This window comes from Mesitornis unicolor, unplaced genomic scaffold, assembly GCF_000695765.1.
Source record: "Mesitornis unicolor isolate BGI_N332 unplaced genomic scaffold, ASM69576v1 scaffold20350, whole genome shotgun sequence".
In the NCBI taxonomy this organism is placed as follows: domain Eukaryota; kingdom Metazoa; phylum Chordata; class Aves; order Mesitornithiformes; family Mesitornithidae; genus Mesitornis; species Mesitornis unicolor.
Genome location: NW_010156475.1, coordinates 4,160 through 19,408, shown reverse-complemented (window position 1 = coordinate 19,408; position 15,249 = coordinate 4,160). Strand labels below are relative to the sequence as shown.

Sequence of the window (15,249 nt, the reverse complement as noted above, 5' to 3'; positions counted from 1 at the left end):
AGGAATGTAAGATACTATAAAACTAACTTAATTTCAGAAATCAAAAGGAAAAAAAAATAAAGCCTTTTTGCACTTTTCATTTTATTATCACATGCAAATAGTTACTCCTCTTTTCACTCCCCAGCAGAAGTACAAGAGAGCGGCCCAAATCTTTTCCACGCACAATGTGGAAAAGAGCTGGACTGGGGAAAATTCTACTTCTGCAGCTAACAAAGTCACCAATCCTGAAAACAAGTCACAGTTCATAACACCAAAAGTCTGGTGGGATTCGCACCTTCTGCTATTTAACAGCAGCAGAGCAGGAAAATTTGCCTTTACGTGGCACGGGCCAGCGACCGAGGGACCACAGAGAACCGCTACTGTCACCTTCAAGCGCCACCGAATGGAGCATCGCTGCTGAGAAGGGACAGTTCCTGCTCTGCTCACACAGCTCCACAGCAGCACAGGGTTGTACCAGCAGTCGTCCGGCTCCCCAGCGCTGTCCCCATTTCCCCCAGTCTGGCAGAACAAGGCAAACTGGGAGGGCAGAGACACAACAGCCTGCCCGAGTTATGGGGACAAGGACGTGGTAGCTCGCCTGTCCACCTTCCGCGTTTGCCGTGCGCTACAGGGACTGCGGGGAACTCACGCACACAAGTGCGGGTTTCACAGCCTTTAGATTTACTTGGTTATTTCCCCCACACACTAAAGAATAGAAAGGAAAAAAAAAAACCCACCCAAACCCCACAGTTCGAAATGGCAGCGGGGGAAGGGGGAGAAGGGAAACGCTAATGTTAAATCCTTGCACGCAGGGATTAAATAAATAATTCTGAGCAAAGTTGGAATACGCTGGAAAAAGCCGACAGGTTTACAGACCTATGTGCACACACTGTACAAGAGCCGTTATCTGCTGCTGCCAACGCGCACCCAGGACACGCAGAGCATCCTTTCCACCTGCAAGGTTTTCCTACAACCTTCCAAAAAAGATCCAACTGCAGTTATTGTGTCCTCCCACATCTAATAAAGAAGTTACATTTCACAACTGTTCAAATCCAGCTACTTTCAGCACTACAAGGTTATTCTACGCACCGCGTGGGTCAGGATTAAACGCCCTCCCCACGGAGGCCAGAGGTCAACACCTGCACGAGCCGCTTCCCAAAAACCTCTTCCTCTGCACAGCAAACAGCGTACGGCAGCCACCGGCACCCCAACGCTTACCCAAGGTTGCGATGACAGCGCACACCTACCCTAAATATCTGTGACTATCACGCAGCTTCGGTTTTTTTTCCAGTTCGACTGTTTATAGCCTTTAAAAGAATTAAAAATTAACTTTGAATTAATCGCGTTTCAGAACTTAAAACAATTTAAATAGTTCAACTTCTCTATCGTTCCAACAAATGTAGCGTTATCGAAATAAATGGAGAAGGGTTCTGTAAGCGTCCCTAAACTGCAGATGTGATCAACGATTTCTTTTTTTTCACTAAATTAAAAAAAACCTCCCAAACCCAGTACAGGTAGTTTAAAAGTGAATAATGATTTTGGTTGCTTTTTTTTTTTATATATATATGTATATATATATAACATGCTTAGAAATGAACAGTTAACTGCATAAATACATTATATCGTGTTATGAATCAAATCAAAGCAATCGCCAAGCTGAATAATAAGTTAGAGAAATGACAACTCTGGCTTTATATATATATTTATAAAAATAGATATGAGTGTTCTCAAAGCAGTTGATAGAGAAATGCCTACTGAGTAAGAAGCCGCCAAGGGTTATCTGGCTAAGAAATCAGAGGATGAAAATTTTCACAGTTATTTAACTGCCACTTACATTCATTCTAATGGCAACACTAGCATATATTACTAAGATGTTTACGGTATATAGCACAATTGAGTTTTCCAGTGTTCACAACTTACGACTTTAAATTTGTACACTTGCTATTCACTAAAAAAAAGAAAAAAAAGAAGAAAAAAAAAGGTGTGATTCTTACTGCTGGAAGCTACTTCTCCCTAACACTTTATACAGAACTTTGAACCCTGGCATGCTGATTTTGGCAGATTAACGCACTGAATTTCCCTATTTCGGTCCTTACTGTAATCACCTTTAAACTTAACCACTTACTACACACTAGTGTTGCAAATTCAGCCAGCATACAGCTAGGCAAGATGCTGCCTTTCAAGTAGCCTCTCTGGACATGAGTTTTGTTTAACTCTCTACCTTTAAACAGTTCAGAAACGTCAGTCGCTCCTTATCAGCTGTAAACGAGTTCTCAGGAGGCAGAAATCCCCATTTCTGGTATCCAGCATCCAAAACCCCACTTCAGAACACAGAGACAGGGCAGTCCATTGAAAACCCAGGATGTGTCTGGTTTGCGAGCCAAGGAGACATCGGTTTGAGCCATCTGGGCACAACTGCACGCCCAGAGCTCCCATCTGCAACTGGAACTCCAGGCTCTGTATGTGTGAATTTACCATTGAGTAATGTGCAGCCGTCCACCAATCCCACACTGGGCCTGCCCCGGGAACACTCACCAAGAGAAATGCACTAAAGTCTGTAATAAAGAGGTTAGAGAAAGTAACAAGCAAGAAAAAAACCTCAAACCTAAGAAGTTGCTCTCAAAAGGAGGCGAGGAAAAAGGGCAAACTAAAAACTCTGCCGTGCTCCCTTCTGCCTCCTTCCACTCGCGTCTAGAAGACCATTTTTGCTCTCCACGTGCTCTGATCTACAATCCAGCATCCTGAAAAAATTATCATTTAAAAAGCTCACTGAATGGTTTATTCGTAAGGTCAAGAGACTATACTTCAAGCTGGAAACACAAAGTTTACTACAGTAGTACATTCAGTTTTTATCATCAGTGACTAAGTCATGACAACAGTATCTGGCTGCACTCATTCCACTCACGCCGACCAAGCACCTCGGCCGCAGACGTGCTCCGCAATGCAAGGCCATCGATGGCAGACACATCATCCGACAAGCCAAATGTTAAATAGGTTAAAAAAAGTTCTAATTTTACAGAAACGCTCATTTTTCAAAAATAATATTCTCTTATCCTTTTCCTCCTACGCTGAGGGACAGGTTAATTTGTCAATCCATATTCTCTCACTTTGTCAAAATGCTAGTTTCACAACCCCAAAACTGATTTCAAGCAGGAAACCCTCTGCAAATTAAAAACAAAAATACAAAAATTATAATCTCTATATTTATATTGATTGGAATCCTCCAGCATTTGTGAAATCACTTTTAGAGATGAATTTTGGGACCCTCCACAACTTCTCCACACAAGCCACGCTCCAGTTCAGTATTCCCCTTCATGAATACTCCTCTCTCACAGTTTCCTTTGCTGTTTATTAGTCCACAGCTCAAATTAAATAGAGAATAATTGGCTGGACAAGTGTTACTTTGGTGACCGGGGTGGCACGTACTGCTCCTTGCCGACGCGTCGCGGTGCTCCCTGAGGCGATGATCTGCGTCCAAATTGGCGCCTCTGTTCCCTGATTTTCCCAGCGGCTCCCCGGGGAGGCCCATTGCCTCGGAACCCGGAATAATCCTTCATTCGACCTTCAACCTTGTCATGAGCCTTCTCCGGAGCCTTCTCAGGTGCGCCGTTTTCTTCATTTTTGGCAGGGGACACTATGTTGGTGCGATGTTCCCTAAGAGGCTGAACAGGAACTGGAGGAGGCTCCTTAGGGGGCTTCTGGCAAACTTCGGCGTAACTCAGCTTGCGCGGCTCCTTTGGGACCAAGGGAGAAGAGCAAGGTTTACACAGCAGAACCACCACGCCACGGCACAACAGCAAGGGCTTGTACAGCCAGCAATCGAGCCACAGCTGTGGCAAACTGCACAAGAACAGGTCCCAGCTGCTCCATCAACACGTCCAAGAGAAAGCTCCCCACACTCCCCACCCGCTCTGCGCTCTGGGCCTTACCTGCGCCAACAAAGCAGGAGCTGCACTCGCGCTGGCAGGGGGTGAAGTGGCATTTGTCCTCGGTGGCTTTGCAGCACTGACAGGAGACACAGACACTGGTGGGGAAGCCTGGCTTGTAACGTCTTTCTGAGCGGACACTTCTTCTGGTTTGCTGTCTGGCTGAACCGTGCTGCTAAATCAAGAACAATTTAGCATTAAAACTTACACAGGAATTAATGTTTGAGAAAGTATTTTCTTTCTTTGAAGTTACAACTGTGGGTTTTTTTGCAGACCACGATGGTACAGCCATTACCACCATGATTTATTTCTATCTAGTGACCTCTAGAGAAGCTGCCCACCACAGACGGAAAAGACACAACAAGCATTATTGCCATCATACCTTAACACCACGGCTTCAGTCTGACTTGGTGAACTCACGCTTGTCACAGGCTGCTGCACAGTGCTGTGCGTCTGTTCTTCCTGAGCAGGAGCTGGACAAGTGGGCAGCAAATCTTTGCTTTCCTGTACAGAAAGTTGTGAAATATGGAAAGATCACAGATGTGTTTAAATTGCTCCTCAGTATGCCAGTTCAAGACATCTGAAAAGTAGGGTATTTCCAAAGGCCTGATTACGGGAATTCTGCTTCTTTTGGAGCATCATCTCTAAAGTAATCGCTCTTTATATGGGTAAAACAATAGTGAATAAAACAAGAAGTAAGGCTACAGCACCCAGGTTATCAATGCCTAGTCCCACCAGCTCAGACAACAGACCCATCTGGAACCAGCCTTTGCCTACACAACACACAGACTGTTCCTGTTTCAACAGCCAACACTCCTCATTTCCCTGCTTTATTCCAAAACAGCACCAAGCTAACAACAGTTTGACTACCAAAGCTTCAGCTAAATACCTGTCAAAAGCCAAGGAAAACCAAGAACAGAAACACAAAAAATGCACTGCTGTATTAACAAACATGGTGTGATGCTTGTGCTTAAAGCATTCTGATGTGCAGCTCTACCATAAACTGGTTTTTAATGTGTAGGCACACTGCTGTGTGCGTGCTAGTGACAACAGCCGCTACCTTTTCTTTGCAGACTCCTTTAACGATATCGGACATCCTGCTCTCCAGCACAGGCTCTCCTGGTATTTTTGCTGTGCTGCCAGGCAAAGGTGGGAAATTTGATGCTAGCAAGTCAAACTTTGGTGTCTGAGTCTTTGTTTCTGCTGAAGGCTGAGGTCTCTAGAGAAGGAAAATGCCAGTTAATAGAGCTGTAACAGCATTAAAAGCATTGAGCAAGGGTCAGGGAATTTCCTAGAAACACCAAATATCCACCAATGTAACTTGAGCATGTAAGGACTGCGGCATCCCTCAATAAATGCAAAGCCAACACATTGCACTTTGAGCAACTCCTCGCAATACGGGAAGTGGAACTTACTGAAACGCGGTCATCTTCTCGTCTCCTCCGACCTCTGAAAACGTTCCTCCTTTAAAGGCAAAAAACAGTCAGTGAGTGCATTCATCTGGCTGAAGTGCGCTCTCGTCTGCACAAAGGGGAGCCTGTGGCAGGGGATTCGCAGCAGCCTGCTGATGTTTCTCAAGATACAGCTCTGGGATGTTCTCCATCTTCAGGAGGGGGTCAAAGCTCCTACATTCTTGGAACATAGCCCATACGGGACAGTTTTTTTCTCTCCCCATGGAGGAGGTACCCGAGAGCACTGTATCTGAGCAAGTACAGTGACAATTAGACTATAATATTCTAGAACAGTATCCTATAATTTTATAATAATAAACTTATTCATCTGATTTCTCACATGTATCTCCTGGTCACTTATTTTTAAAAGTGTCTAAACCCTGAATTAACAGACAAGATAAAATCAGTTGATCTTACAGTGTTTAGGAGCGTCAAATTCCCCAACCCAGGATTTACTTCTTATTTATAGTGATGCAAATACCAACTTTACATCAGCAACTGTTTAAATTCTGGGGACAAATCACTTATTTTGAAATAAAGACACCTGACTATCTCACTGTTTGTCAGAATAACTACAAGCTGTACAGTCAAGCAGGAAGCATTCACGCTCCCAGTTAAGTATTCATGCCTGGTTTATTTAAATGTCGGTTTTCTCCTGGTCTGTCTTTACAGAAAGACTTCTTGTGCCAACAGCTGATGATCCTTGGCTCATGTAAGTCATTTGAACCTTCAGCACCGCATCCCAACTGCACTGTTGTGACCCAGCAAAAAAGCAGCACACACAGAGCACACACAGTTCTTTACCTGCCCCTGCCAATGCCATAATCTCCATTCTGCTCCATCTGTGCGGTGGGAGAATCCTTCTGGGAATAACCTTGGTCTTGCTGCCCAGTTAAGGGACTGCTGTGTCGCTCCATAACAAAACTCCTGGAGTTGGTTCTGCTCAGCGGCCCGTCCCCCAGTGGCACGGTGCCGACGGCGGCTGGACCCTCCGCAGGGTGTTCGGAGCTGCTCGACGATCGGAAGTGCGGCTTCACGCTGCGGGACAGAGCAGCAGCTGTGAGCTCCAGAGTTGAAAGAACAGGACACAGAACTACAACCAACTACAGGTAATTCATTGCTGACAAGAAAGGAGGAGGTCAGCAAGTACTGGGACTCCATCAGAGAAGTTGTTTCCTACAAAACATTTCTTAAGAACAAAGAAATTGTTGTTCTTTACCTCCATCCACTCATTTTGTTCTAGTTTTATTGCAATGTTCCCTCTTGAGTGTTGCCATTTGAAGAAAACAGAGATCACCGCTCAACAGATACCAAAGGGTGGAAAAAAAACCCAAAAAACATCCCGAAAACCAAACCAACCAACAAACCCCCAGAACCTTAGAGGTGGCAGAAGAGAAAGAAGAACCCAAAGAGGGATTCTTCATTTCTTTGGGCCTGCAGCACAGGCACAGGGTATTGACCGTGATCTGGAGACCTGAGCCAATTCAAATTATTCTGCTTTACCAATGACATTTTAAATTACCTTTCGGATGGCTGGATAGGAAAATATTGAGTTAACCAATACGAACACTGAGGAGCCTCTGTTACAAAGACTCAATCTTCTTTTCCCACAAGGATGTTGCAACAAATCAGGGCAAAATAAATATGATGGGCTTAAACAAATGTTTAGCTAAAGCGAAAAATCCAATACTTAACTATTAACTGCCTGTATGACAAAACAAATCAAGGTTAATGAGCCAGGACAGAAACCCCAAAGCAGCAGCTGGATGAACCTCTCCCAATGAACTCTTCTGCAGTTCAACAGAAGAAACTCTGAACAAAGATTAATTCAAGAAACATTAAGAACCTGTTTCAAAAGACCACAGGGGTGAGGAGGTAAGCTAAATAAATACTTTTTGTTCCATTTGTTCTTAAACTGGAAGATTCTTAAGCCATTACTCAGCCCTCAGATCTCATAATCTTACCCGTCATCGAGAAGGCCACAGTCTTGTCTGGGCAGAAGAGCAAAGCAGAAAAGAGGAGGAAAAAAAAGGAAGAAAAAAGGCGGAGAGAAGGAGAGATGATGGGAGAGAGCAAAAAGAAGGAAAAGCATGCAGTGCAGGCTGCCCAGACAGTCGACTGGTGACCTGTTCTCTCTTAGCGCGATACTTGATCATCACTGGGCCAGAGCTTCGAGGCTGTGCCTCGCTGTTACCTTAGCGGTGTCTTGTCTGCAAAGGAATCCATCAGTAACGTCTGCTTCCAGAAAATGGAGATTTATTACCACAAAACCAGAGCTTTGCACTAGCACAAAGGTTGAGCACGATTAGCAGGAAAGATAGGACAACCAAGACAGACCAGTAGAACCTGTACACACTTGCCTCTGAAGCTGTAACTTCACAACAACTCGAGTTTCCCAAATGAAAGTCTTCACATAACTTTTTAAAAGCTTAAGGATTATACAGATGTTTTCTACAGCAGTGAATACGTGGGCATGTCAAGATGTTAATGTTTGGGTACATACAATTCTTGTACAGTTTCAGCATCCAGACTTCTCAGAAGATCCATACACATCAGAGTTTTGCAGGCTTTAAATTTGGGCATAATTTAAGGCAAAAAAATAAATAAATAACCCTTTTATGAAAAGCTGGGAGCTGAGCAGCTGTAACTGAACCAGCTGCCCCAACTTCCATTAAAGTCATACTCCCAGCTTCACAGCCTGCATTGGAAGTCTGCTGAGTCACCGCAGACCGAATTCCAAAGTTCACCTTCTGCCAACAGCCACAAACCTGAACCGCATCACAAAACCACTTACGGCACTGGCAGTCGTCAACCCATTTCTCAAACGGTCTAAAAAGCAATTCCCATGCTACCAGCCTGCATGCTGAACACAGCCAAAGAGCTTGCAAATAAAACAATTTCCACCCACACAAACGGATTACTACTCCATTGTATTTCGAGTTTAGTTCCAGCAAACATAAAGCTGTTTCCTCCTCCCCAGTGTTTATATCTGATTCCTTACAAGATGGGGATAAAGCAAATAAATTATAGGAACAGACTCAGCATCAAGCAGTTTTAGCGTACGGCACTCAGGGCATGCAACTCTCGGCTGCATGAACTGAATGGCTCTCTGCAAGACTAATCACACAACAGGAAAAGCTTACGTTTGTGGTGCGGGAGTTTATAATCTGCGTATAACAAACATAATTAGAAGTATTACCTTAAGAGGAAGTTATTTATTTGTCTGCAGAAATTCCTCTGAGGCTGCTAAAGGAGTTACCTTTGCTCTCTCCAGCACATATGGCCACTATTTTAGGATCTTAAGCTGTCACCTTGATTTCCATCTTATAAATCAAGTTGAAAACCATCATACATATTTGATAAACAAAGTAAGCAATCTCGTGCCATCGGAGAGCACTGCATTTTACAAGTGCAAGGAACACTTCAGGATCTCAGTAGTGCATGTTCTCAAACAACTGACAGGGCTTTCTTACCGATTTCTATGGAATGGGCGACCTATACTCAAAGAAGCAGCGTTTGTTTTATACGATCCTGGTGTATTAAAGCCATTCACAAATCCACCATTAGGAAAGGGGGCCTGCAACAGACAGAACAGTCTCAGTGGCTGAACTAGAAAGAAAAACGTTTGCAGTTTTACAAGATCAGCTTTGGCAGCCGCTCCTCTAGGCTGGCTGTACTTTCACACTACTATCCAGTATGTTGTAAACTTACTACTGAAGAGAAAACCCCACCAGGTTTAACAACAGTCTGCTCATCTACTTTAGCATCAGAGTCCCCTCATTCCTGGAAGGGCTACAAAGCTTTCCCAGTAACTCCAGCTACCGAATAATGGAATTTCACACCAAAATTTCTTGAGAAATAAATAGCGAGACACACAGCCTCTCTGCCAGTCTTGCTTTGTCAGGTCCACGATGTAACGCGAAGTATCTTAAAACAGAGGGATCTGACAGAAAATCTCTGTATGGTACAACTGAAAAGCCCCCTAACCCTATCGATTTGTTAACCACATTATTACAGATGTTTTAGGCTACCTCCCCTCATTCTCATCAGCCGTTTCTTACCAGCGGTGTTTCAAAGTAAGGTGCAGGATTTGGAGACCACGTCTGAGGCACAATGCTGTAGATAGAGTACTGCTGAGGACTATATACAGGCTGCATAAACAGTGGGGAGGCAAACTGTGCTTGTGTTTGAACTGGCTGAGTGTAGACACTGGAATCCACTACCCGGTAACCATTCTTAGCAAAAAATGTGTTGATGGCTTTTATCCTTGCCTGCAAGATACCAAATCACATCGCATACGTTAGCTGAGAGAAAAGAAGCAGCAGAAGATGAAACCTTTCTTGCCTGCTGAAATGCTAACAGAAGGGGTGAGAAGAGGAAGGAGGTTGATTACTGCTCACAAATAAAAATTCTGATAAAATCAATACAGATTGCTAAAGGGAAGGATGCACACGCTGCTTTAGCTGGAGAACCTGTCCAGGTTCAGATAAACCCTGCTTTCCACAGGAGTAACTGTCCAGACTCCAATTTTGACAGTTCCCCCCATGGCACAAACAGCCTCATAGTAGAGCAGCTAACTAAGGCTGGAGACTCCCGATGGCCAGAGTCCCCCTCCTGCGCTCTGCAGACCCAGATTCTGGGGAAGGTGGAGAAGGAAAGACAAAACAGGAATGTATTCCACACCTCATGGGAAGCAGCACTGTCAATAACCAGCAGCCACTGAACCACAATTTTTCAAAGCTACCCATGACCTTATTCAAGTTAACAGCCTACAGAGCGAGTGTTAACAAACTATCTCACTACTGCTTCCTTAGTTCCTCCCATAAATGCACACTATCATTCAAACAGAAACCTCATATAAAGCAGCCTTACCATTACTGGCTTGCCCTGAAAGGTTTTCACTTCTTCCCTTAAGTATTTAAACGCCTGCAGATACAAAAAAAAAGATTAACATTAGAATATCTTGATAAGAATTGTACTTCTCAAAGGATATTACAAGATTTAACATGAGTGTGTAGAAATATGCTTCCTTGTTAGCCCAGCTAAATTAATTAACACTTCAGGATATGAGGTGTCAGTTATGGCCAGAGAGTACTGAGGCAAGAGGCAGACCAGGGAATTATAACCCTATAATCTCTCAGCTTTTTTCTCTATTAACTGGAACTTGCCAATAACCTTTTAAAATAATAAAAGAGGGATCAGTGCACAAACATTTCTTTTAGCTGCAGGAAGCATGTGTGCAATTCTCCCGAGTAGAGGAAGTATTAATAACAAAATTAAGCTGCTGTTACCAGCTGAAGGCAGCCTTACCTGTTGTGCGTCTGTATCCGACTGGAATGTAACGTACCAGTTGTTGTTGTGAGCAAACTCACAGCTTATCACTTTGGGGCAGTTTTCATTTTTAAACAGAGCCTTAACCTCCTAGGGGAGAGAAAAAGTCGAGGAGTTAAGGGGACCCAGCCCTAAGCTGTAAATTCAACACTAAACCAATAAAAAGTTTACACTCCAGCTCCTCAGCTGCACTTTTCCCTTGACCAGGGATCTTGTTTCATTCCCTCGACAGGTTTGCCCAACTCTGAATTATCCTTTACCTGTTTCTGAACCTAAGAACACCACCCCAAATACTGAGCTCCCCAGACAAAAAGTATAAGACCCATGTGATAAGAAAATCAAGCTCTGTGTAGAACTGGTACCTCTGTATGAAAGAGGTAGCAAAAACATAGCTATAGATCAGAAGAGTCATCTAGACAAGAACGAATCTAAGAAATATTTCTAAATCAAGGCAACCTGAGAGCTTTCCAATAATCTGATTTTAAAGAGAAGGCAAAGAAGCTGTTCAGCGTTTGCATTAAAAGAACTAATTAAAAATTCTAGTAGACAAACACCCTGTGTTACAACTTTAAAAAAATAAAGAACTAAATCACGCTGTTAGCCAAATATCAGTAGGAATTTTATTATCCTCCCTTCTCTGAACATAATGAGCTCAGCTCACACTGGGTCACAATGAATGAGAAATGTTTAGTAACACTACTTGCTGCCAAAACAACCGTCTGACTTCAAGTAAAGTTACCGCTGTGACAAAAATTCAGCCTGAATTCCAAACTATGCCCTGGACTGATTTTATTTTTGGATCTGAGAAGAGACCAGTTCAAGCTTCCTTCCAGAAAAGCCTAGCTAGCTCGATTTTTGGTGGAAGAAAAACTTTACTTAAGAGGATTGTAATATATTAGTAAATAACGGGAAGGGGCAATGACAACAAGTTTTTGCTTTGGCTTTTTTGACAATACATCCAGGCAGAAAAAAATCACTTACATAGTGTACAAGAACAATATCTGTGTTTAATCAAATTAAATACCAGGTGACCTTTTAAGCAATGTTTCCTGTCTGAAGCACTGTTGAAGATACCTCCCAAATAAAACATCAACAGCCTTTTATGTCTTTCTTTCCTGTTTATTTACCTCTACAGGTGTTGTTTCGGGGATCTCGCGGAGGATGATAATACATCGTTTGTGGTTTGGTCTGACTTTCTCCCCTCTCTCATCCACTTGTACCATAGGAGAAGCTAAAATGAAGACACAAAAACTGGATTAATATTGGACATCGTGCACTGCAAAACATCTCAGCAGTGCTAGACTCTGTTACCCAACTTCTAAAAAAGAACTGTGATGCACTGCTTAAGAAACCAGATTTCTTTAATTCGGGATAAAGGACTGTTTTATCAGCCACAGCCTGTTAGATCTTCAGTATGTTTGAGCTGTTTCTATGATGTGGCCTCCACCTACAGCTCAGGTATTGAAAAAGCTCACTCTCAGCTCATATTCAAGCAAGAGGATATAAAAACACTCCTAGACAGGGTCCTAATAGGAGAAGTTCAGAACTCAAGTCAGAATAAAGACTTGAAGAGATTTCTCTAGAGCAAGGAAGTGTTCTTTGTTCTAACACAGACACCAAACACCCAGACTTACATCTCAAGACTTCAAGAATAAGGTCCATATCAGTTGTCAGCTTCTTAATACCTTCCATGTTGGCAACTGTCCATATTGGAACAAACTGATCGCTATCCATTTGCGACATCAAGTAGAGATCCTTTGAAAGATTCTCACTAGAAAGACAGAAGTTCACTAATTTATAAAAATCCTGGTCTGTATTTTCAAAACAACAGGATAACCGCAGACTTCGATATTCACCAATACCATTCACAGCTAACTCTAGCCAAAATGTACTCAGATTTTTCTCTCCTGGAAAAAATCCTAGCAGATCAACACAAAGCAGAAGATAATTTAAAAACTTAATTAAAAGTACAGTGCTCTGCATGTTAGGCTCCAAAATGGATCTTGCCAACAAGACCTTTTCTGGTAATACACAACTAAATGATCTCAGCGTCTTGTGCTTCACAGCTGTAAAAGTCATTCCCAGTTCTCATTAAAAGACAAGGATGCACAGACAGGACCGAACCAGCTCAAAAGGTACCACAGGGTTTCTACAGCATTTTAGCAAATCTTCTCTCAGATCACAACCAACTCTAACTCATCGTTAACATTTTTATGAAGATGGTAACACATATCAAGCCAAAACAGGGGAAAAACTAGTCAAGTATTTTAATAAAGGGCTTATACAAAGTTGAATTCACTGTACCGTACCGTGAGAAGCAGAATTCAAGCTGTTTTTTCAAACATTCTCTAATGTCTTCTGTGGACACAGTGGAGCCGCCTTCACCTAAAAGTCACCACATGCATCATCAGGTCTCAGTTTCACGGCAAGAATACGATGCAAGAAGATGTTTCATTGTACAACAAAATAACTAATCCTTCTGGGTAAGACCAAGAGGAAAAGGTCAGCTGAGACGTGCTTAAAGACCATCACACTACACATTCTCAAAATGACTCGGATCTCATGGTTTTCACCTCCTTGGCCAAGTGCTACCTCTGGCTTGGATACTCTGGAATGGTGTATTTCAAAGTTCCTACTCGGGATTTACAAGTGGCATCAGAACCGCAGCAGACTTCAGAGGATTACTGAGAGCGGTGTTCTAACTCGAATACTCACCAGACACTTCATAGATTTGGTATCCAAGATCTTCAGTTGCAAGGACAATGCCATTTGCAGATGCTTCATCAACTCCTGTGCCATTTCTTGAGGCTTCACAAGATGGGGAATACATCACTTCATATTGCTTGCAGCTATCTTCTGAAATCTCTATGTTACCTGGCAAAAGAACACATCAGCAACAGAAAACCTACTGTAAACTTCAGAATATTTTCCATTTGAACAATTTTAACTACCAACATTCAAACAAATACTCAAGAATACCGTAACTGAAAGTGTCTGGCCTCAGCCCATGTTTCTGAGACCTTCAGCATCTACTTAGTATTGGATAGCACTTTCTGCCTCTCCAAGAAGTAAATCCCATGATAGAAACAAATGGAATTTCAGTTTAATCTAACAGTCAGACAGATTGTTCCAAAAACTCAACTGCTCTGCTAGGTCTTTTCCACACTGAAATCATACTTTAAGAAGAAACACTATCCAGCTACTCACATCAGAAATTGCTTAAAAGCAAGAACACCGTATTTGGAAAAAAGGCCTTTAATTTTCCAGCAGCATAACACTGCCGTGATTGCTTCACTTTGTTATGCAGAGACAAACAAGTTTCAGCCAATGCACAAACTCAGTCCTCTCTCACTCCACTTCTGCTGACTACCAGAAACATTTGACAGGGCCACACAAAGAGAATCCTCCCTTCTTTATCCCTAACTTTTCCCAATCCTTTTTCCAGGGAACCTTGTGCTCCTGCTGTATTTTGAGTAACCTCAGCTATACAATTAGCTTCAACTCTTAGCCAAATCAGAAGAGTCAAACCATTTGAACACTTAGTTTTGGACGACAGGCTTTGCTATGTGGTAAGGATGGAAAATGGGGAGATAGCAACCAGAGATGCTTTGTAGCCTCTACTCCAGTACAAACGCTACCATCCAACGGTTCTCAGCAGTCCCTCAGTGATCTGCCAGGATTGTAGGAGGCCCTCAGACCTTATCTTCCTGTTCACAGGGTTGAGTGTCTACTAAAGTGCAGCAATGGTGAACAAGTCACGAATCCATTTCTACACGTTTAGCATCATCTCCCTCTTAGCGCGTTACTCAGTCATCACCGGGCCGCCCCATGGATCCTGTTACCTGCAGAAGTGCTCTGTCATAGCGCAGCTCTGAACACTTCCTTGAATCCCTAAACCAAAGCTCACCAGTCAGACCTATCACCTCTATAAGCTCAAAGAAAAGAGCAGGAGGTTGTGTCTCACTGCTGAACTCTTTGAGAAGCTGCAGCAAACCCATCAGGGGACGTATCATGGCTGATTTAAACACGGGCCCGCAACAGCTCACCCTCGGGATGAGTCCCCTGTGCAGCCGCTGTTTCTTGCCACGAGTGCTCTGCGCCATTTGTCGGCGGCACCGCCTCACCGCTCCCTTGGGGTACTTCTTGCCACACTTTGGCGTTCGGGTTTAAGCCAGCACCTTTCGATGTTACCTGCTGAAGAGACCAGAACACTCGTGTGAGGAAAAATAAATCAAAAGATGCTTTAGAAGTCAAGTCAGACAATACAGGTGAATTTAGTGATTTTTCTAGAGTTCCACGTCTCAAGAGTCTAACCAGCTATTAAGGACCTATGTGATTTTTCATTAAACAAAACAGGAAAATCCTTGGTATTTTCCAAGTATTTCATTTCTACCTCCATTAGAAGTGTTGCCTTCAACCTCTCTTTGTTGGCATCCGACAACATCAGCAGAGGAAGCGGCTATCCGTCAAGGACTCTGGGAACTCATAAGCTTTTAAAGACTTGACTGTCATAATGCTCCAGTCCCCTTTCACCAGAAAGGGCAATTTTCCCTCCTCCAGAC

At 43.1% G+C, this 15,249-nt stretch overlaps 1 protein-coding gene across 1 annotated transcript; it reads right to left on the bottom strand.

Annotated features, from left to right (window-relative positions):
- Positions 1-2,741: 2,741 nt before the first annotated feature.
- Positions 2,742-14,881, bottom strand: LARP4 (La ribonucleoprotein domain family, member 4; the record flags this gene model as incomplete). Its single annotated transcript, XM_010193351.1, is given in 17 exon segments — positions 2,742-3,358; positions 3,361-3,482; positions 3,485-3,713; positions 3,909-4,080; positions 4,288-4,409; positions 4,966-5,124; positions 5,321-5,369; positions 6,161-6,394; positions 8,830-8,933; positions 9,418-9,627; positions 10,229-10,282; positions 10,667-10,777; positions 11,815-11,918; positions 12,322-12,458; positions 12,997-13,072; positions 13,403-13,561; positions 14,734-14,881. Coding segments are annotated over 17 exon segments (2,325 nt in total), but the record flags the coding sequence as incomplete, so codon positions are not given.
- Between the last annotated feature and the right edge of the window lie 368 nt (positions 14,882-15,249).